This window comes from Dendrobium catenatum, unplaced genomic scaffold (assembly GCF_001605985.2).
Source record: "Dendrobium catenatum unplaced genomic scaffold, ASM160598v2 fragScaff_scaffold_1117, whole genome shotgun sequence".
NCBI classification, from domain to species: Eukaryota; Viridiplantae; Streptophyta; class Magnoliopsida; order Asparagales; family Orchidaceae; genus Dendrobium; species Dendrobium catenatum.
In genome coordinates, this window is record NW_021319579.1 from 1,036,294 (window position 1) to 1,059,463 (window position 23,170).

At 35.8% G+C, this 23,170-nt stretch overlaps 1 protein-coding gene across 4 annotated transcripts; it reads right to left on the reverse strand.

Moving 5' to 3' along the window:
* Window positions 1-2,212: 2,212 nt before the first annotated feature.
* On the reverse strand, window positions 2,213-22,428 carry LOC110113783 (protein-L-isoaspartate O-methyltransferase 1-like). Of its 4 annotated transcripts, none has more exons than XM_020846473.2 (5): window positions 22,243-22,428; window positions 21,446-21,523; window positions 20,111-20,381; window positions 12,461-12,622; window positions 2,213-2,639 (listed from the first exon to the last, which is right to left on the reverse strand). In XM_020846473.2, the coding sequence occupies exons 1-5, from the start codon at window positions 22,414-22,416 to the stop codon at window positions 2,392-2,394; spliced, it is 933 nt and encodes a 310-aa protein (XP_020702132.1). In that variant the 5' UTR covers window positions 22,417-22,428; the 3' UTR covers window positions 2,213-2,391. The 4 variants fall into 4 exon arrangements, with proteins under 4 accessions (XP_020702132.1, XP_028554452.1, XP_020702134.1 ...); XM_028698619.1 differs by having other exon boundaries at window positions 22,199-22,315; XM_020846475.2 differs by lacking the exon at window positions 21,446-21,523.
* Between the last annotated feature and the right edge of the window lie 742 nt (window positions 22,429-23,170).

Below are 23,170 nucleotides of genomic sequence, written 5' to 3' on the forward strand. Positions count from 1 at the left end.
GAGAATGTTGATGCAGCATTGTTATCTTCCTACAAAGGTGGGGTTGGTGGAGTATTCAGAGATTACAAAGGGAGGTTTCTTTTTGCTTTTGGTAAAACATGTGAACATTGGGATAGTGCTTATTTGGAGCTTCTTGCTATGAAGACTATTAAAGAGATGATAAAAGATTGGATGGGGAATATAAAGGCATCATGATTGAAGGAGACAATGCAAATGTTATCAAGTTCATTCAAAATTCATAAAAAAAAAAAAAGATGGGAATGAGATGGAAGAATTTTCTTTTATTAAAGATTTTAGTTATGTAATTTTTAATTGTATAGATAGGAGTGGTAACAAGTTAGCAGACTTATGTGCTAATTATGTCATTTTAGGTTCTTTTTGTTGGGATGATTTAGGACTCAATAAGGTTCCTCCTTCATTTATGGAAATTTTGAAGGAGGAATCGGTAGGTAACAATTTGTAGTTGGTTTTCTTGTTTTTTAGCTTTTATGCAATTATTGCTTAATCAAAAAAATAAAATAAAATAAACATGATAATCTACTTAGTATTTTTTCTTGGATACTAATTCCATGTGAGACTATGACTTCGGACCTATAAACTAGTATTTTCTTAAGTGCAACACTAGTGTTATCACACTCAACATAAATTTATTCTAATCTAATTTTAAAGAGATTGAGCAAAAGAACTGCTTACAGTCAACATATTAAGGCTTCATTTGAGACGGCTCTCCTTCTGCTTCTTAAGGCAGCTTTCTAAATTATATACTAAAAAAATTGCTTTAAGAAGCAGTAAGAAAACCATCACAAATCAAGCCTAAATCTATATAGTGGATAAAACCATAGAATTTATTTTTTTTTTATTGGACCAAGACACAAGCAATGATCCTAGAAATTAAAATTTTTCGAAGCTGCTCTTTCAATCAACTTCGCATTTATCATAATCAACATCAAAACTTGAAATTAGGTCGTAAAATATTTAATTATGTAATGCCATAAATTTAACCTAGAATACCTCAAATATCAAAATATATGTTTAACTATTGCTAAATGAGACCCTTTTAGATTAGCTTTGAAAATGAATGCAAATGCATACAATGAATATAATATTAGGTTTGAGACCTATTATGCAAGCGGTCATTACTTATGAATGAGTCATATATTGAAGTTTCAGTCCACCACAAGTTCTATATTCATTCATTTTGCATTTGACTCTTGTTATCTTGCAAATTATATTTTTTTTTCAGAATATTGAGTTCGGTTCCCTACAGTTATGATTACAAGTTTGATTCTTTTTTTCGAATATATATATATATATATACACACGTTTTTACTATTTATTAATACAGCTTTTAAGTATAGAAATTTTAGTTAATAAAAAAATTTTTAACTAAAAATTTATTTTAAAAAACAATAAAAAAACTACCCCAAGCAAAGTTCAGAATTGCAAACTTCTGAATTTTCATATTTTAGTCCTTTCAACTTCCAAAATGTAGTGATGAAGAGTTAAAACCTTTTTTTCTATTTTTTATAAAAATTGTAATTTAAAAAAAAATTAAAACTAAAAAACTACTTTAGAAAGTAATAAAAAAACTATCCAAACAACACCTAAATTTTCACATTTTAGTCCTTTCAATTTCCAAAATGTAGTGATGAGCTCAATTTATATTTTTTAAAGCAGTAGAAAAGTCGTCTCAAATAAAACCGAACTCATATACTTTCCTCAAAGCTTGCTTCCCTTAGAGCAATCAATAAGGAGCTTCCTCAAATTGAATTGAGCATTGATTAGTATGACCTAATAAACTAAATTAATAATATGCATTTATATTGTGGCTTTAGAGTAACCCATGGTTAAAGCACTATGAAACTCCTAACTATAAAGTTACATGACCATAGAGAATTTTGAGAGAAAGCATCCCATATTTGAATATTATAAAATAGAAAGCTATCCCAAACAAAACCTAAGGCTTCCTTTGGGACGGCTTTCTTACTGCTTCTTAAAATAATTTTTTAGTACAAAATTTTCTTACTGCTTCTTAAAACAACTTTTTAGTACAAAAATTAAAATTTTGTACTAAAAAGCTGCTTTAAAAAACACTAATAAAGTCGTCCCAAACAGAACCTAAATCAATTTCAAATACAAAATGACATAACATTAAATGATTGAACATTAAAACATTGACAAATTCATCAGCATCATAGGAACCAGATCAGTGATGCATACTTGTTGTTCTTCAAAAAGCATTTTATAAAACACCTTAAAATGTACAATAATATTTGCATTCCATCGTCAATCTTTTATTTATAAACCCCACAAGTAAGAAACTATGGTTCTTCAATAGAAATATTATAAAGAACAAAAAAAGATAGCAGCATTAAAAGAACCTGGAAATATTCAGCCACGCAGCTGGGCATCTTTGCTGGTAAGAGGAACGTATCGCACAGAGGTTTCAGTTCGGATACTGAGAGATCCATCAAGCTTTTTATCAATAACTTTGAGGTCTTGTAAGATGGTGCCGACTGGAATAACCATTCGGCCGCCGGGTTTTAGTTGCTCGATTAGTGCGTTAGGAATTTCTGGAGCGGCTGCTCCGACGTGTATGGCATCATATGGTGCTAGCTCTGCCCAGCCAAGCCTTCCATCTGCAGCCAGGCCGTTTGATTAGTTCAAGAATTTAGTTTGGGTGGAGAATTCAACATTTAGATTTATGTAAAGTTGTGGAGCTTAGGGCATCTCCAACCGAAAATCTCATTTTTCACTCTAAAATGCCGTGAAACTAAAAAATGTTGTGATTCATCTCCAATTGAACTCCATTTTGCCCCCTTTTGCCAAGGTAACGGCCATTCTTTTCTTTCGCGCGTTTCTTCAGCAAGTTCGGTAGAGACAAAAAAATAACATAGATGAACAATGCAACGCCAATATTGGTGTCTCACTGGTCACCCGCAACCAAATAGCGAAAGTTTTACTGTTCGGCTGGAGCTCGCGAGCGATGTCATTCAAATGTTTGGAGTTCAGCTGGAGATGACATTAGTTTGTCACCCAAAGAATAGATTACACATATTTAGGTTTCATTTGGGACGGCTTTCTTAATGCTTTATAAAGTAGTTTTCTAATACAAAAATTAATTTTTTTATGCTAGAAAGCTGCTTTAAAAAGTAGAAAGAAAGTCATCCCAAATAAAGCCTTAGTTGTAGTCAACAATAAGATTGTCATAAAGGTTGAAATGTGGACGGACACAGAAAGATATTATTTTATCATGGGCGTTTCAAATATTTTTTTTATTAAATGATAATTTGACTCTTAATAGGACATAAAGGAGAAAAAAGATTTATGTAGCCAACACATATAATGAGATAAAGACTTGATGATGTAGGGTGTTTTGAATGTTTTAAAATTAGGATTTGTGATTATCCACAATTAATGGTAAAATCTGCAAAATGACAGTAGGATGTATCCATCAATTAAGTTAATTTGTATAAAATTCGTGTGTATTTTTAAGAGTTAAAATTCTTTTATATTTCCTTTTTTTTTTCATTCTGTGTTTCGCCTATTTTCCAACAGTATAAACTTTCATAGAAACTGTCCATGTAAGCAGGGTTTGTAAGCAAGGGAGAGAGAATGTCTTTTGTTTTCCCTTTCACTCCTTTCTCGCCCCTAAACGAAAATTGCCCGTGACAAATGTTTATAACTTCTAAGCTCTAAAGATCATGTTATTTGCATTCTTAATTTTGATCTTACAGTTTCTCTTGGCTCTGATAATGAGACGGAAAACGGAACTATTTTAATATACTCTAACCTTCCAAACGAAACGGCAAATATAACTATTTTAATTTATGTCCCCCTAAACAAAATTTCTAGCTCCGCCATTATTTGTAAGAGTGGCTCTCGGTATTTTAAAAGCAGTATTTTTTCCCTGTAGTTGCTTTCTAGAATGCAAATGATGCCATTTTCTCTTGAGCTTGTATAAAACTATTACATACTTGGTGACTGGAGTTGAGTAAGCTTTGCTAGAACTGATTTTCCTCTTATTTGTGATAAACATGATGTCATTATAACTGTTGGAGTCCGGAGCAGTTTCACATTGGTATGAGATATGCATTATGCAAGAATAGTAACTACAATATTACTTCATTTCTATTTGCTTTCAATATATCCTTCACACTATGGTCCCAGATAAACTGAAATGCTACAGGTAAATAAGTAAATGTCTGTAATCAATTTGAATGGAAATATTAGGTAATTTGTAAATATAAAAGCAAGAAGACAAGCAGTCGAGACCCCAAGCAAGACCATGCTTATGCGGCGGTGATTTTGTAAAATGCGTGAATTACTTTACTACAGTTTAGGGTATTCATATGGTGTAAAAAGATTTATGATCTTATGTGCAACTGTGCAAGACCCGCAGATCATAAAAGTATGAAAGCTTTCTGCTCTCAAAAAAATTAGAAGCACTCAATTTTAACGTAGAGATCCCGGCAAATTAAAAAATCACTCCACCTGAATGAGAGATGATGATATCTACTCACATATATCTTCAAACGTAGGATCCTTGTCAGCAGTCATGGATTGCTTCGTCCAAAAGTACCTTATAGACCTAGGGTGGAAGTTTGTCTAAGGGAACAAATTTGAATCCACTTAGCTAACAGAGAGATTTGTGCCCTATCGATTATATCATACTGATTCATATCTCAAAGATTTAATGCCATAGGAGAACATGCAGACTTTGACCATAACCGTAATTTAGTGATGCAATTTGGCGACAAAACCACTTGGTTCAGAGGGTCCTAGTCGAAACCATTTACTTGTGATATCATTTGGCAACAAAAACACCGATTAGAGGACACGTGTTACGTCCTTACTGACAAGAGACAGTTTGAGAATGAATTCTAGTGATATTCTCGACCAGACTTCTGCTAGCTCATTATGAGCTGAGATAATTTTCAGATTTGTCCACCTCAACAATTTATTGTGGAGGGTGAATGGGTTTTACTTTAAGCATTTGATGATTTATTTCATTTTAAATATCTTGATTTTGGGTGATTTCTAGAATTTTGGATTTTTATAGAGGTATTTTGAATGTTTATGGTCTCCTCCGGTTAAGATTTTCTATCAACACGGCTATCATCGAGGTATTCATGAGCGATTTCATTTTATTAGTTGAACCTTGTCAACTCTATCAACTTGCTGACAGATGATCGTGTTTGTCATCGATTTTATTCCTTTATTAGTGAATTTTCTTTGTAGAGGGTCTTGAAGGCCTAATATAAACATATAAAATAAATATCTTAGTTGATACAGCGACCGTACATTTGCTTAATAGTTCAAACCATTTCAACTTCTATCTATTCTCATAGAAGGATCGGGCTCGAACATTGGTTCATTTTTTGACACGCACAACATCCTCAGACGTTGCGTGTGTGCACGCATCACGCTCGTCATGGCCCATACAGGTATATAGTTTTACATGCATTTTTGCATAACGTATTAGTGTAGTTATATGCATGTGGTGCCATAGGTATAGACGCATATTTGTGTGTCTACGTGTATGAATGCGTCAACACTTTTTTGATGCATAAGTGGGGTATTTTAAAATAAGTTGACATGTTCATATGTAGGTTCATGTTGATTGCAGAGAGATTGCACCATCTATTGCATAACTCTCATGCTTTGCTCATAAACATGTCATTATATTCTTCACGGTATCTTTGAGAGTATTAGTAGGGTAGTTGTCAGTGTTATTGTTTGCAATTGAATGTGTGTTCATCTGCAAATTAACGTTGATTGTAAGGTGAGTTGCATTCATCGTCAATTTCTTCATGCATGTTGACTGGCAAGCTGCCACGTTCATTGCATACTGGCTTCACATTCATAGGAGGCTGCTGTGTGGATCTACAAGCTATCTAACATTGATTGGAAGGATGTTGTAGCATTTATTATGTGTTAATGCGAGCTATCGGATGGGTTACATTCATCATCAATCCCTCCTTGCATATTGATTATTGTAGTTCACAGGGAACTGTTGCGTACATTTGCAAGCTGGCTGATATTGAACATAAGAAAACTACTATAGCCACAGCTCGCTCATTGTCATTATTGCTTGCTCGTATCTGTAGGATGATTGTCGTGCCTGTTTGCAGTGATATTAGCTGCATGCTGCACTGTGTGCGTTTGCAAAGGGGTTTTGTTGTTTGCAGGTGATGCATTGTATGCACTACAGTTGCTTTGTTGTTACCCACAGGTGAGCTGCGTTGAATGCAGATCTTCTAGCACGATCCATAAAAATATGTATTTGTCGTATTTCTCCTGCATCTTGCTTATAAATAACATGCAACACGCACAACGGGTCTCCTACGGCGGCTTGCAGACGTTTGCATCCATTACAGATCTGCTACCATTGTTTGTAGATGAGGCGTTGTACACTTCATGAGTTTGTGTTCTCCACTTGCTAGCAAACCATATTGATTGCAAGTTAGTTCATAAATCGTCATATAACGGATCCTCCACCATTTCCTGTGGGCACTCACACTCATTACAATCCCATTGAATTGTGGGCTCCGAAAATTCGACCTCGGCCTCCACTCTCTTTTCTTATTCGGCGAGGGAGTTTTAACGAACTTAGTTCCAAGATAAATTTTGGAAGGCAGATGGGTTTGTAGATAAGACACTACCCAGAGATTTCGCCCTCATTTTGATAGGACTTTATGATCTGAGTTCTGGTTTCCTATAGGCGCAAGCCCCTATAGTTAATTACCCCTCCCGATCACGAGAGAAATTATGGATCCAATAGGTTTAAACTGGTATGCATTTCGTTTCATTCCTTTTTTGGTATTATGTGGAGGTTAACATGAATATGCTTGTGGGAGGATCACCATACTAACAACTCATCTAGTATTATCATTTATAGGCTTTCATTATCCTTCACAAGCGACCTATTATGCAAGCGGTCATTACTTATGAATGAGCCATATATTGAAGTTTCAGTCAACTACAAGTTGTATATTCATTCGTTTTGCATTTGACTATTGTTATCTTGCAAATTAGAATTTTATTTCGAATATTGAGTTCGGTTCCCTGGAGTTTTGATTACAAGTTTGATTTCTATTTAGTGGCTTAAGTTCCATTCATTATTAGTTCAATTGCAAGTTCAATTCTATTAAGTCATGTTCCCTGTGATTGTTCAAGTTCTGTGCTTCATCATTCTAAATTTCGGCAGCCTATCAACGTCTCCCCCTTTTAGGAGAAATTACAGAAGTTGTGGGCCTTCCCTACCATGCTACGAGAGCACGTAGGATAGATGTTGGGTGACATCGTGGTCGTAGTCTTCAACCCCACCATGCTACGAGAGTGCGTAGCAGCCTTTGAGATACCTGTTTGAAATGCTTGCAATTTTTCCCTGCAGGCACTGTAAGCTCATGCACTGGTACTTGAAATTGTCCTCGCCTTGCTATGGGAGCGCCTAAAGGCCTACCCGCCTCGCCGTAAGTGTCGCATTGGGTTCCCTCCCACCATGCTACGAGAGCATGCATGGTGGTCCCCCAGCACGCCACGAGTACTAAAAGTGGGATTTGAGGACCATTTATACCTTCACCAAGGATGCTGATGGCGGTGTCGGTGTCAACGTCAAGAGAATCGAGGCAATGAAGACAAATTTTTCTTTCTTCGTTTCCTTTTCCTCTTTTTTTTTTAAACTTCTTCCATTTTTTAAAATAGCAATAATAATAAAAGTACTAATATTAATAACTAATAATATTACTTAATATTATAGGGTTGTGGATCGGCTTGCTGCAAGAGGAATGGAGCAATTCCTGGGCCTGGTTGCGTGAGATGGGAGGGCAGAACGAGTATAAGGGCCTAATCGGAAGCCGGAGGTTTCGAATGGAGCAGGGAAAGAGAAGCTAAGGTTCTGCTTACAGGAGGTCGAACGAGTAGGTGGAAGTGGGTATGGAGGTCGAAGCAAGGGGTCTAGATGTCAGGAGGGGACTTGGGAGTTCGATCGCCTAGAGCTATACGTGATGAGTCGGCAATCAGGCAGAGAGATCGAGTTAGGGAGATGTGGTTGAGGCCGATTGGAGTTGTAAAGTTCGGCTATGGGTCAATTGGGATCGACGGGGCTATAGTAATCAGGATGCCTGTGATTCAATAGGTGGAGATCTCGGTTGTGTGGCTTGGATCGAGTTGTGAGGTGGCTTTGAAGTTTGAGGAAGCGTCAAGAGTGTAAACGGAAGAGGGTTGGGGGCTCCCGTGTGTTCGAGCGCAAAAGTAAAGAAGCAGAAGGCTTCGTTTATCATGATTTTAACAACAACAACAACATGTAAGATCAAGGTGAGCAGGAGATCGTGTATGCCTGAGGGAATAGCTACGGCGCCGTTTGTTTGAGATGGCCAATGTAGCAGACTGCGGAAATCAGCAGGATTTGGGAGGTTTTTTTTCTGATGTGGAGGTCAACATAGATGCCCTCATTTTTGCGCAAAAAGAGAAAGGCATCACTCACCTTGAGCATTCTCCTTCCCAATATCTTATTTTCTCTTATATGTCCTCACCATAGGGCAAACAATAGAAACAATGCACTCATCTTTAACTTAAGTCTCTGACTGAACCTCTACTTCTTTATAGGCCTCAATACACAAGCAAATCATGTTTCAAAAAAAGAAAAAATACACAAGAAAATCGATTAGAATACAATGTTAGTGCAAACAAGTTGGGAGCTTCGTTTGGCGTCGTCCTCTTAAAGAGGGTATGCACGGCATGGACACATGTCCGACACGGCATGGACACATGTCCGCTTAAAGTGGGTATACAGTGTCAGGCATGCGTCGGACACGGACACACGTGTCCGGTTATTAAGTGATAAAATCGTCCGTTCTATTTAACATTTTCCATGAACGAGAAGCCCTATTTTTCCGATCCACGAAAGAAATCTTCTAGGGCGGACCAGGAGAGCTCGCAGACGACGCCAAACAGAGCCCGCTGCCTTCGCCTCCCGTTCCTTCGTCATTTCTGCTTGGTCGAGGCCAAGCAAAGCTCGTCTTTCCCATTCCTTCATTCTTGTGTGATTTCTACGATCATCCAAGACAAAGTTCGCAATCAAGGCCAAACAGAGCACCTTCTGCACGCAAGAGAGCCAAGACCTGTAAGTGGATTTCGCCATTTCTTCTCTTCATTATTGAAAAACCTAATGTACATGCTCGGTACCGCTAGGTATCGCTAGGTACATGCTCGGTAGAGCTCAGTACATGCTCGGTACCGCTCAGTACATGCTCAGTACCGCTCAGTACATGCTCGATACCGCTCAGTATATTCTCGGTACCGCTAGGTACATGCTCGGTACCACTTAGTATCATCTTCCCATACAAATAACTTATGAACTTTAAAAACAAGCAGGTCGAATTCCGCCAGGGGGAAGCGCCCCCTTGGACCCCCGGCAGACCGGTATATTGTTGTATTCATGTTGTCTTATTATTGGGATATTTTGATTTCAGTTCATATCAATTTAATTTAATGTATTCATATGTATGATTGGTTTGTTAGCAAAATGAGCTCTACTGCTGGCGAAAGTGGATTAGGTGAAGGTTCAAAAGAGCCATCTGTAGAAACTAATAAGCCGTTATGGATTCATGTTACAAAGTTAGAAAAAATATTTGAAGGAGGGAATGTGTCATTCAAATGCAATTATTGTGGTGGCACCTACAAAGGATATTATTCTACGGTGAAGGCATATGTACTTAAAATTTCTGGCCATGGAATAAAAATGTGTCCTAAGATTACTACGTCGCAATTGATTGAATTGAATAGACAAGTTGATGAAGCTGGATCTAGGATCCAAAGGACACTCCCTAAAGAGATACCTTTGCCATCTACTCATGGCTCATCCCACACTTCTTCCTCATCTGTGAGAGTTGATCAAGCTTTATCATTTAGAAGTGAAGGATATGAAACAAAGAAAAGAAAAGGAGTAGCCAATAATCCTCTAGAGAAGGCTTTTAATTTGTAGCAGCGAGAGGAATTGGATGGTGAAATAGCAAGGATGTTTTTTTCAGCGGGACTTTCTTTCAACCTTGCAAGGAATCCTCATTATAAAAATGCATTCATTTTTGCATGTAACAACAACCTCACAGGATATGTTCCACCTATCTACAATGCATTAAGATCGAAATTATTGGAAAGAGAAAGAGCACATATTGAGACATTGCTTGAACCAACAAAAAGAGTGTGGAAAGAAAAAGGTGTTAGTTTGGTGTGTGATGGTTGGACACATTCTCATAGAAGACCCCTTATTAATTTCATGGCCGTTACAGAGAATAACCCAATGTTCATTAAAGTAGTGAATTGTGAAGGAGAATACAAGGATAAACATTTTATTGTCAATTTGATTAAAGAGGTGATAATCATGATTGGGCCTTCAAATGTTGTGCAGGTTATTACAGATAATGCAACGGTGTGTAGAGCTACAGGATTATTGGTGAAGCAAACTTATCCCCATATATTTTGGACATCCTGTGCTGTGCACACTTTAAATCTTGCTCTAAAAAATATTTATGCAACAAAAAAATAGAGGCTAATGAAACCATCTATGCTGAATGTCATTGGATAACAGTGGTTGTAGATGATACTGTTCTGATCAAAAATTTTATTATGAACCATTCGATGAGACTTTCAATGTTTAATGATTTCTCCCACTTGAAAATGTTAGCGATTGCTGAAACTAGTTTTGCCTCTGTAATAATCATGTTGAGAATATTCAAACAAATTAAAAATGCTCTTCAATCTATGGTGATTAGTGAGAAGTGATCTTGCTATCGAGAAGATGATGTTGGGAAGGCAAGATATGTTAAAGAAACGGTCTTAGATGATTAATGGTGGGATAAAGTATATTACATTTTGGCTTTCACTGATCTAATTTATGATATGTTGAGAGAGGATGACACAAATAAATCATGCCTACATTTGATTTATAAGATGTGGAATTCTATGTTAGCAAAAATGAAAGAAATTACATACAGACATGAAAGAAAATCACATGATAAAGACTCAAGTTTTTTTATCATTGTCTATACCCTAAACCCCACGTAGTGGGATAAAGGCTTGATGTTGTTGTTGTTGTTGTTGTCTATACCATTCTTGAAGATAGGTGGAGCAAAAACAACAAACCTTTGAATTGTTTGGCTCATTCATTAAATCCAAAATATATTTATATTCATCTTTTAAATTAATTTAAATTTGTTGGTAAATGATAGATAATTTTATATGCTTTGTATTATTTGAAGATATTCAAATAAAGAATGGCTTCAAGAAGACCCTCAACATGTCTCACCACAAAAAGATTTAGAAGTTTCAAATATAAAAAAGATATGCCTGAAAAGATATTTCCCAAATGAGGAGAAGAGAAGAAAAATTAAAAACTTGCAAAGTTCTTTGGATATTTAGAGGATTTTGGTGATCAAGAATCTTTGGTTGATAGATGGAGGATGGATCCAAAAATGTAGTGATTGATTCATGGAGCTTCAGCACCGCTTCTTCAAATAATAGCAATAAAACTTCTTGGTAAAGTATCATCTTCTTTCTGTTGTGAGAGAAATTGGAGCACATACTCATTTATTCAATCAATGAAGATGAATAAAATAACTCCACAACGTGCTGAAGATTTAATTTATGTGCATATAAATCTTCATCTTCTATCAAGGAAAATCCCACTTTATATGACAGATGATAACAAGATGTGGGATGTTGCTGGAGATGAGTTCGAGTGCCTTGATGATATGGGATTATTGGAGGTTGCAAATCTTTCTCTAGATGAACCAGAGTTGGAAACAATGATATTCAATGATGATGATATTGAAGGCCAAAGACCAATATTTGAATCTAATTCTATCATTCCCTCTATTGAGTAGTTGGACCTTCATGTTGTAATAAATGATTTTTTGCTTATATTTTTGTGGTTGTACTAGACATTTTGTACTAAACATCTTTATGTTATAAGTTAAACAAGTTATCATGAAATTGATTTATTATTTCTTGTTATTTTTACTATAATGTCATCTTAATTTCTATATATTATATTAAAAAATTATTATGTCATGTCCACGCCACACCCGTGTTCTATATTTTTAAAAATTGTCGTGTCAGTGTCGTGTCGTGTCCGTGTCGGTGCATCATAGCTAATGACTGATATCATATGACATGCAGTTCATTCAACCATTGTGCAGAACAATTCATGTTATAACTTGAACTCTTGTAAACAAAAATCAATATAATATATTTTGCAACAGTATTAACTATTTCAGAATGAGAAGAGGAAAGATACTTTTGAATGCAGGAAAGAATAAGGAAGAATTCTAATAAGTAAAGTAATGGGACATCTTCATAGTTCATGCAATATCCATGAAACAACAAAAAATGCAGTGTAAGTTTATTATTATTATGACGGAAGCTGTAAAAAAAAATTGATACAAAACGATGAGATTACCAGTAACGTGCACCCATAGTGATCCTTCGAATAATGAAGATGCTGAACTTTTTTTTATGTTCTCAATTGAAAAAGAAGCCAACTCAGGAATATGTTCAACACCTACTGCACAACCTTGAGATCCAACCATGATTGCAAAGCAAGCTGTTAAGTACCCAGTTCCTGTACATGAAATAAGAAAAAAAAAAACTTCTTTTTTAAGGCTAATTGAATAATCTAACAATTACAATTAAACATTGCAATATTTATAAAATTTCATGTGAAAGAACAAACATTTCAAAAATAATAGAGAATTCATTTGGTAATGTGTTGCTAATGAGTTGCTTTTCAAAAAGCAGTTGATTTTCTGTAAGGAATGCCTGAACCAGTATTGCACTCCACAGCTCCACGATCATGGAGAACACAGTAGGGGAGCAGCTTCTCCGTGTAAGTAAGAGTACAGATAATTTCTCTTTATATAGCACAGAGATACAAAGCTATTAGGTCCAAAAAGCAAGAAAAAGGCATGAACATTCAAGCTATGGATTTATATGTATGTGAGAGTTGCTGGAGAGGAAAAATGTATGTTATGTTATTATTGATTGAATACTAGTACGTATATATAAGCAAACAGGAGGAATATTAAAAAGAAGATAATAACTTGAAGAACATTCTCAATTATATGAATATAACACAGTAATAAAAATATTTTTTTTCTAATCTAACACTTTCCTACAATACCACTTTCCAATCTAGAGCTTTCTAAATAATTTCCAATATAATAATCGCCCCTAAAACTTAGGCCTATATATGAATAAGTTCTAAATTATCACAAAAATTAGAAAAACCAACAGTTTTTAGAGATTTAGTAAAGATATCAACTAATTGTTCTTCACTGGAGACATGAGAAATTATAATTTTTTTTATTGAATTGCATCTCTTATGAAGTGACAATCTATTTCAATAGGTTTGATTCCTTCATGGAAGATACAATTGCTTGAAATATAGATACTTGTACAATTATCACAACAAAGGATAAATAGGTTGGGTATAGGAAAGCCAAATTCTTCTACTATGATTTTAATCCACATTATTTTACAAGTAAAATGTGTTATGACCATATATTCAACTTCAACATTGGATCTAGCTACAATAGTCAACTTCTTACTTTTTTAGAATTTGAGATCTCCTCCTACAAAGACACAAAATCCCAAAGTAGCCTTTGGATCTTCAATGAAACTAATATAGTTGATATCAAAAGCTTAAATGATTATCTTTCTGATAACTAGACTTTCTTCAAGATTTCTTTATATATCATAAAATTCTTTGGACAACATCCTATTATTTTTTCTTTGGGTTTTATATTTACAGATTATACACAATTATAAGTGATATATAAAGTTGAGTGATAGATAGATAAACTTGTCAACCAAACGTTGATCAAGAAGCATCTTGAAAGCTTTCATCACCATCGAATGATAGCAAAGTTTCCATAGGAGAGTAAATTGGCATAAACCCAAAAAGATTGCTTTATCAGGAATGCTTTTAGATTATTTCCTTTGGGAATGACAAACACATTCCTTGCTATATGCAAATTTGATACCAAAACATTATTTGGAATGTCTTAGTGATAGATATTTTTTAAGATAAATATTTTACCTTACTAATGCCAAAAAAATCACAATATGTCATTAGCATGCATAGTAAAAAACACTATAACAAAGGAAGAGGGTAGAATAAATATAAAGTGATTAATAGCAACTACTTTTTAGTCCAATACTAGCAAAAACCTTGCAAATTTGTCAAACTCCGAATCATTTTGATAGCTTGAGGGAAGCCATCTAAAAATGTTGACCAGAAAAAAGTGGGGTACATGATCATGGAAAATTTTTCCAAATTTAGCAAATGAAATTAGAGAGACTTCAAGGAAAATGATGTGTGAAAAAGCAATAGAACCTGATGATATTCCAATAGATGTGTGAAAATGCGTAGGAGATCAAGGAATTACTTGGCTTATTAAACCTTTTAATATTATTTTTAAGATTAAAAAATGAAAGATGAGTAGAGGAGTGTGTTGGTTCCTGTTTTTAAGAATAAAGGAGATGCACAAGAGTATGTGAGTTATAGAAAAATTAAGTTGATTTGTCATACATTAAAATTATAGGAGACATAGATTATGTCATGATACTAATGTTTCTCAAAATCAGTTTGGATTCATGTAGGTTAGGTCAAATATGGAAGCTATAAATTTGTTGAGAGGTTTGATGGAGATGTATAGAGAGTAAGGAGAATCTACATATGGTATTTATTGATTTAGAGAAAGTATATGATAAAGTTCCAAGAGATGCTCAGGAAATTTCTAGAAAAAAAGGAGTTAATAATGCTTATATTCAAGTCATTAAGGATATGTATTCAGAAGCTCCTACTTGTGTTCAAACACAAGGCGGTTCGACTAAGTATTTTCCTATTTCAGTTGGATTGCATTAGATCAGGAGTTGATCGAGCAACTACATCAAGCCAAGCAACTTTCCAAGCGCAGCTACAATAGACTAAGTAATTTTCCAGGCTTGATTTGATGCCCATCTAGCAGCATTTGGGATAGAAAAGAGGATGCCTGGATTCCTTGAAAATGATACAGGGATTGCATGAAGGACAAATATGCCATTTGGACTTTGCAATGCACCAACTTTCATGTCTGATGGATGAGGTCTTGCACACTTTCCTAAGTAAAATCACATTTGTTTATCTAGATGACCTTTTAAAATAAGTAAAAACCTAAGAAAATCATTTGCAGCATCTTGAATATATTTTGAGGCTTTTGGTAGATGTCAAGCTTATACTTAATCTCTAGAAGAGTTTGTATCCTCAAATCTGTCTATCTTAACTTCATCAAGCCATGCACAAGTTCAAAATTAAGGAGCTGCAAATGTGGTTTTCAGTGAGTGAGGAAGTTCATCCATTACTTCTCAATGTTGGTCGCACCTTTGCATGCCCTTAGAAATTCTAGTCGCCACATTTAGTGGAGTGAAAAGGAAAAAAATTACCTTCTTTCTGATGAAGAAGATCACTAAGGTGCTAATACTTGGTCTTCCCTACCTGCAATGACCATTTGAGCTGGACATGGATGCATCAACAATGCAATTAGTGTCATCCTCATTGAGGATGGGTGACCACTCAGAGATGTTGTAGGTTGCCTACATAAACTATTTCACCTATAACAACAACATGTTTACCTTGCATTAGATAATGAAGCATTGGAGGCACTACTTGTTGAGAAATAAGACCATTCTATTCAGCAACCAATATATTACTTGTAAATTCAATCCAAGCTGCATTAAGCCAGGCAGATAAAGTGGATGTCCTACACACAACAGTTCAATATAATGATTAAGTACGAGAAGGAAGCACACAATAGGATGGATGATATGTTGTCCCTACCAATCACTAGTCTACCACAATCTTGTTTGTAACTATGCAGGTGTTATGAATGCACCAAGAAGAGTACAGTACATATATGCAACAAATCCAAACTTTTGAGTGGTGTGAGAAGCCCATTGGAAAGCAAAATGAAGGAGTCCCATAGCCACTAGATGTAAATGTTGGGCCATCAATTTTAGCAATTAATAGTGCTAAATAGCAAGCATGCAATTATGCGGAAGATTTACCATACCTTGGAGACTAACCGTGCATGACTAGAGGCATAGATTATGTAACTTCGATACAAGAGGAACATATTTTCAAAGTAGGAGGAATTTTGGTGTGGAGAATACTCTCCAAAATCTAAAGCGCTACATCTTTCAGTCAAAAATTCACCTAGACGGGCAAAGCCTTCAAACCAAAAGAAATCTTTATAGACGACATTGTCAATACTTATTCGACCATGAGAGATTATTTCAATGGACTTCTAGGGAGGACCACAAAAGACACGAGGATTTAAATATGTATAAGTCACAGTTAACCATTTTAGCCTTTCATCCACAAATAGATGTACAAATAGAGGAGATGAATCGAACAATGGTATGTACATTAAGAAGACACAGTTTGAAGCATCTGAAGAATTAGTGTGAAGGTCTTCCAAACAAGTAATCTGCCTTTAATCAGGTAGGCCATGGTCCAACATCAAAGTCGCATTTTAAGGAGTTCTTAGGGTACCTATAATAGAGCTCTTTTGATCTAGAGTTTTCAATTGGCACCAAGTAGAATGATAAAGATGAAGGGTGCTTCAATGAGCACAATGATTCATGGATGGAATTCCAACGATCCAATAGGAGGTAGAAGAAAATTTGAAGAAATCATAAGAAAAGAAAGTGCCTCGCCATGAAAAACATAGGATCAAATGCACTTTCCAAGAAATTTATATGCTCTGGTTGCACTTGGGGAAGGACAAATTATGAGGTGAAAGATCAAGATCATTCATTAAGGTACATTTGATAACTTGCAGAAGGCATTATGTTTAGACACACCTTTTAACGATTTAATATATTTTTAATGCAAAGAATTTGAAGTTATTTGAATTAACACTGCTAGATGACAAAGAATAATATATAAGGCAGTTCCTAAAATCATGAATCTCAATATCAACCTTGATGACCCATTGCAAAAGGATGGCATTGTGGATGTGAAGACCACTTCAGCATCAGGTGAGTTGAGGGAGACCATCACGATTGCCAAAAAAAGGCAAACTCTAACGCAAGTAAAAGTAAGTAGCTGACAATTCCCTTATTTAATATTACTTGTATCATAAAAAAATTGTGTTTGATCAATGAAAATTCAAATTTTAGACTTCCCTCATCCCCTATTTATACCAGCCCATCTCTCTCTTTTCTCATTCAATGGCTCCAAGGCCAAAATGCATAAGGTTTTCCCTATTTACTCTTGGTTTTAGCAAGGGCCAAAGGCCTAAGCAACCACGGGTAACTAAAATTTACTTTGGAGGGTCCTGATTATCCAAAATCTATCTCAAAATAGTAAATTCTTATAAGGAAAACATGATGCCATTTATATGAAAGGAGTTACATTAGCAAGAAAAGAAGTGGAGGACAAGAATCGCTTACAGACTTGTCAGCGATTCTTATCTACTCTTATGTATAAGGCTTTTGGATCACTTCATCAACGTTTGGTTATTTAACTCCATGAATTTTGGATCACTATTCTCCAAGACCTTATATTAAATATAAGCTATAGTGCTACTCACATCATCACTTAAATATAATTATTGATCAAACTATCCCATACTTCTCAATGACAAATGGCACATCATTGCACAAAGTTTCCCGTGGAGCCATGGTGCATAGCACACTACGCGGCGCACGCCATTTTAAACATAGCGCAATATGTTAATATTAATGCTATCAAGTTGAAATAGGGGTGTAACCAAGTCAAGCCGACTCGCGAGCCGGCTCGGACTCGACTCATTAACATGCTCGACGAGTCGAGCTTATCGAGCTCGAACACAATTTCGAGCTCGACAGCTTATCGAGCTCGAACAGACCTCCGCTCGACTCGTGAGCTCGTCGAGCAGCTGACAAAGATGAGCCTTTGTTGCTAGCATGTAAACAAAATATCGGGCCCGGGCGGGTGGGAAAACGAAATCTCGAGCTCGCGTGTTGCTCCAAGACGAAGCTCGCAATGACAGTGGACGACAACGGAGCTCGGGACGACGATAGAGCTGGCATGCTGCTATCCTACTTGGGACGGAGCTCAATGAGCCGTTCGACGTGAGAAAAGTCAAGGTCGAGCTCGAGCTCAGTAATTTGCAGTCGAGCTCGACACGAACCCCCCTAGCTCGAACTCGACTCGACTCGTTTGCACCCCTAAGTTGAGATCATTTGAATGGTTTCCTTGGGTGCACGGATTTTGTTTAGGTTAAATGGTTGTTTAGATGCAGGGTTTAGCCTAAATCCTTCCAAATGGAAAAAAATGTAACTTTATATCCTACATAAACTTAACAAATTCCTTCTCCATTTTACCTTAAATTCTTGATTTAATAAATCATGTACATAGGTGAATTTGCGGGATTTAGCTGAATAAGTGCACGAAAGATGAGAAATATCATTATATTTGCAGCGAACTCCTATCGTGATTGTTGGTCCAATAGGAACATCATCGTCTTCGAAGGAGGCATAAAAGCTTCCTTGAGCAATTCTTTCAAAACCTTCACACAAAGCTGAAGCAATAATGAAGAAATAGCGACAAGGAAAAGCAAACCCTAAAAATGAAGAAATAGCGACAAGGAAAAGCAAACCCTAAATGATCCTACGGCTCTAAGACAAGCAAATAGAAAGACCAGGATCATTATGGCTTTTCAATTCTATGTTTCAACACTACTAGTAATTAATTAATCGCATTAATGGGCTTTCTGATGGATCATTATGTGCTTTTCTTGCATCTATTTTCATAACTCCATAACAAATTGCATTGCATATCTAAGTTTGCTGACTATAACTATGCAAAGAGTTTCACATGCTTGAACTTCCAATCATTTCATGAGGCAAGCGACTGGTTTTATTTTGGATCTTTCAAATACTTAAGTTTCATGAACTAAGCAGATGGCTTAATTAGATCTTACACAGGCTTGAGTTTAAAATTATTTCCCTGCATGTTTTTATAATTTCATCTCTAGTTGCTTGAGCTTCCAATGCCGAATGCTATATCATTGTTTCACGGATTTGGGTTTTCTCTATTTTTCAATGTTTAAACACTAGTATTAATTAATTATTTGTGTTAGATTGTGTGTATCTTGGTCAATCCTTACATCTCTATATTGCATCTGCTTTGCTATAGATAATGTTGCATCAAAATCATAACTCCATAACAAACTGCATTCTATATCCACTTTAATTCTTCATTCCATATTTGACTACGAACACCTGGACTTTGATACATTTCCTACATAAAATAAGCATAAGGTATCATTGATTTTACAGGGTACTGATCCAACATGACAATTTTGTAACAACATATATCTTAAATCTCCCATGTCTAGGATAAGTGATGGTAAATGGAAATTTCTCAAAGGATAAAATTCAGGCTACAATACAAATATCAAAATCTATTTCAAAATGAATTGGAAAATAACTTTAGAGATATGAATGCGAATATCAAAATATATTTATAGACCATAATCCTCAACCAGGCCATCATTGTTCTTGCTTTAACAAAATAGTATTTTACCATTGTCCATCAATTTTTTAGGAGAAAATAAAATAATTTGAAAAAATATGTTATCAAAGCTTTAAACTTCAAGCTTCAAATTCGTGAAGACGAGTTAATTATTTAAAAGAAATAAATACTTAATAGAAAGACTCAAAAGCAAGTTTTCCACAAATGAAAAAGATACATGCATATAAACTCAATGTCAAAAGGAGACGTGAAACAATTAGAACAAAGTCCAACCCAAATTTAATAGAGAAAACAAAAAAAGACATCTAGTTCCAAGAAAATAACTTAATGAATTGTAGAGAACCACATCTATTAAATTGGATAAACTAATTTCATAAGGACACATGGTAGTTTTTTTTAATATGTTATTTATGAAATATCAAAATATGCAAGTAAAATACTGCATATCCTTATGATGACCACAAAGATGCATTAATCTCCAGCACTCTACATGCATGAAAAAAATACATAGAGAACAACAATCAAAGGAGGGTTCCATCAGATCAGTACCAGAACCAACATCTAAGGCTCGCATGCCAGGCTGCAAATGCTCCTTCAACAGCTCTAGACAAGTTGCATGCATGTGAGGAGCAGATATAGTTGCATTGTAACCAATTTGCATAGGGCTATCAACATAAGCTGGAGTATCACTTTGTACAAATAGTCCTCTATCAATTTTTTCCATCACTTCTGACACTTTCTTTGACTTGATTATACCATAGCGCTGCAAACTCTCTACCATTCTTTTGTTCTTGTCAACCGATCCACTGGTCCAGAAATTCTAACAGTAATCAGAGAAACGCATCATGTTAGCAATTCTTTAATAACATCCTAAAGTAAGAAAAAATAAATAGGATAATTGATTTTCTGTTCACCAGACTTTTTTCATGATTACTATAAATTGCATCCGGCCGAAAGGTACTTAAAAAAATTTTATAACGGGATCTCTTCTCGCATGCAAACTTCACCTATCATCTCACTAAAACTAAAATCTGAAACATCTTGATAATTAACTAGGTTTATTGCAAATCTTACTAGAAGTGCCAAAAGAAGTGATAATTTGAAGGGCAAATTACATACATAACATCCAAATCTAACTATACACAAAACTAACACCCTCATATCTACAATTTTCAAATTTTTATGCAAATATCAAAATTCATCACTTTTGTCAAACTCCTAATAGCTTGACTATAGTATGTGCAAATGCATGGGCTTGATAGTTCAAAAAAAATGACCTAAATGTTAGTTTTGTAAATAGGCAATATTTGACATAAGTGTTAATTTTGTAAATAGTTAATATTTCAAAGTTATGTATGTAACTCCTCTAAATTTGAATTTAAGATTGCCACATCAAAAGAGAGCTAAAATAAAAATAACGCCAACCATCCTTGTACAAGCATAGGGCTGCAAACGAACCGAATCGAGCCGAGCTTTGGCGGCATGTTCGAGTTCGGGCTTGTTTGTCAGAATCGAGCTCAAGCTCGGCTCGAAGCTCGTCGAGCATCTTGGACACCTGTTCGAGCTCAAGCTCATTTAAAAAATGCACGTCTGAACTCGGTTCGAGTTCTTATTCGAGCTCGTTTGTCAAGCTGCTTGTCAAGCAGCTCGTTAAATCAATCAAACAACTCGCTTTACATCCGAAATTAGTAGACTAAATAGTATTTATTTTTAAAACTCTAATCGAGCTTCTTAGTTGAGCTCTAATCAAGCTTCTAAGCGAGCTTGTTCACGGCTTCTAAGCGAGACTGTTCGTGAACATAAATGAACCGCACAACGCGCTGTTCAAGCTTGTTCATTTAGCTATTGAGTATTTATCAAGTGTATTCAAACTCGTTTGTTTACCTTATCAAACAAACATGAACGAGCCCTTATCGAGCCGAGCCATGAGCAGCTCGTCAAACGCTTGGTTCGTTTGCAGCCCTATACAAGCAGTACTAATAATTAGTGGGTCTTATACATCAAAAATAAGACCGACTACAAAGTAGGTAGGCAATCTTCAGCTAAACAAACAAACAATCATCATATATCGGCACAAAACCCAAGAACATCGTACAAATCTATTCAATCGGAGAAGATCATTATCATCATTAGCCATCCTAACTATTTGGACTCAGATTTATTAATCCTCATTTTCCATCGTTCCTGCAAGTGTTGCCTGAGTTATCAAAAGGGAACAACGCTTCTTTAATCCAACCAAACACTTCATTGTAAATTTAAAAAATCACAGCCCATGCCGATTTTGCAACAATTTTCGAACATGTTTTCGGATTCAATACAACATATAGAATCTTAAATAAAATCATTTGATCACCAAAGAACAAAATCAGTATGCAGAACATAAATCTTCTCCTCCACTTCCGTCCAAAAAATTCCTTACAACCCATTTCTTCCAACCAGAAGCGGATGACATCGAGACGATGCACGCCTATACAAAAGGGAAAAAAATCCAACAACAATACAACAAAGTCTCCTACCAATCTTCCACACTCCTAGCAGACAAGTAAACCTCCGGTTCGCAACCAGCAGAATGGATCATAAGCGAGATGATCAAAGAACGTACGAAGTAAACTGAACCCTAAAACATAATCACAGTACCTAAAACGGCGCGGGAATGACGAGAAACTTAACAAGCGGAGTACCTCCATTGTGGTGAGGGGACGGACGTCGGAGAGGAGGCTGAGGAGCTTGACGGATGAGGGGGCACAGTGGTAGCTGGAGGAAGAATAGAACAACTTAGCTACGGTGAAGGCCTTCTTTCGCACTGGATTCCACAGCGGAATGCGGAAGCGTGAGCCCAACGCAACGCAATGCATCACTCTTTTCTCGCGCTGGTTCTGACTGTAAATAGTAAAGATTGTCATTTTCAAAGAAAAAGAAGCGAAACTTTTTTTTTTTTTTTTTTTGAGGGCAGCAGCCGTATATTTCAATGAAAAAGTTATAAATAAAGGTATAATAAAAAGATTAGACATCATACAAAAAAGAAGAGGTCTAACCAAAAATTTATACCTCCTAAAAGAAAACTAAAACAAAGATTTTACAATGATAATAGTCTACTGGCAAAATTTAGCATGAGCATCAAAAATGGACTCATACTGCTAATCAAAACAAACCAACATAATTCCAGCGTGGCCAAGGAGATATCTCCTGGTTGCCCGTGAGGCCCTCCAAGGAGATGATTAACATCTACATCATTGTCCTGCATCGAAAAAACCTGCCATTTAAGTCCAAGGTTGCCAAAAAGGCCATCCAGGGACGAATAGAACTTAAGCAGCCAACAGTTCAACAATAAATCAAACTCGATGGCATGAAGTTGGTTTTTTGTAATACAAACAGAAGTACCATTCTTGGCCCCAATTAAACCCGAGCAACACAAAATGGCAGCAAAAAGAAACCATACGCTCTTTGAGCATCACAATCCATCCAAAATAAAGAAGATCCAACTAGCAGTATCTAAACAACCAAAAATCCCCCAGCCAAAATGAACCACCATTAAGAGGACCAAGGAATTCTGAGATTTTCATCATGTTTCCAATTGGACACTTTCTCCTCCACCGCGACTTTGATTAA

Excerpts from the sequence above, each read along its gene's own strand:
- LOC110113783 (XM_020846473.2), bottom strand. The coding sequence starts at position 22,416 with ATGCATTGCGTTGCGTTGGGCTCACGCTTCCGCATTCCGCTGTGGAAT. Across the intron at positions 20,382-21,445 it reads GTTCATGTTTGTTTGATAAG|AATTTCTGGACCAGTGGATC; the intron begins GTAAACAAACGA and ends GATTACTGTTAG. Across the intron at positions 12,623-20,110 it reads AGCCTTAGATGTTGGTTCTG|GAACTGGGTACTTAACAGCT; the intron begins GTACTGATCTGA and ends TTTCATGTACAG.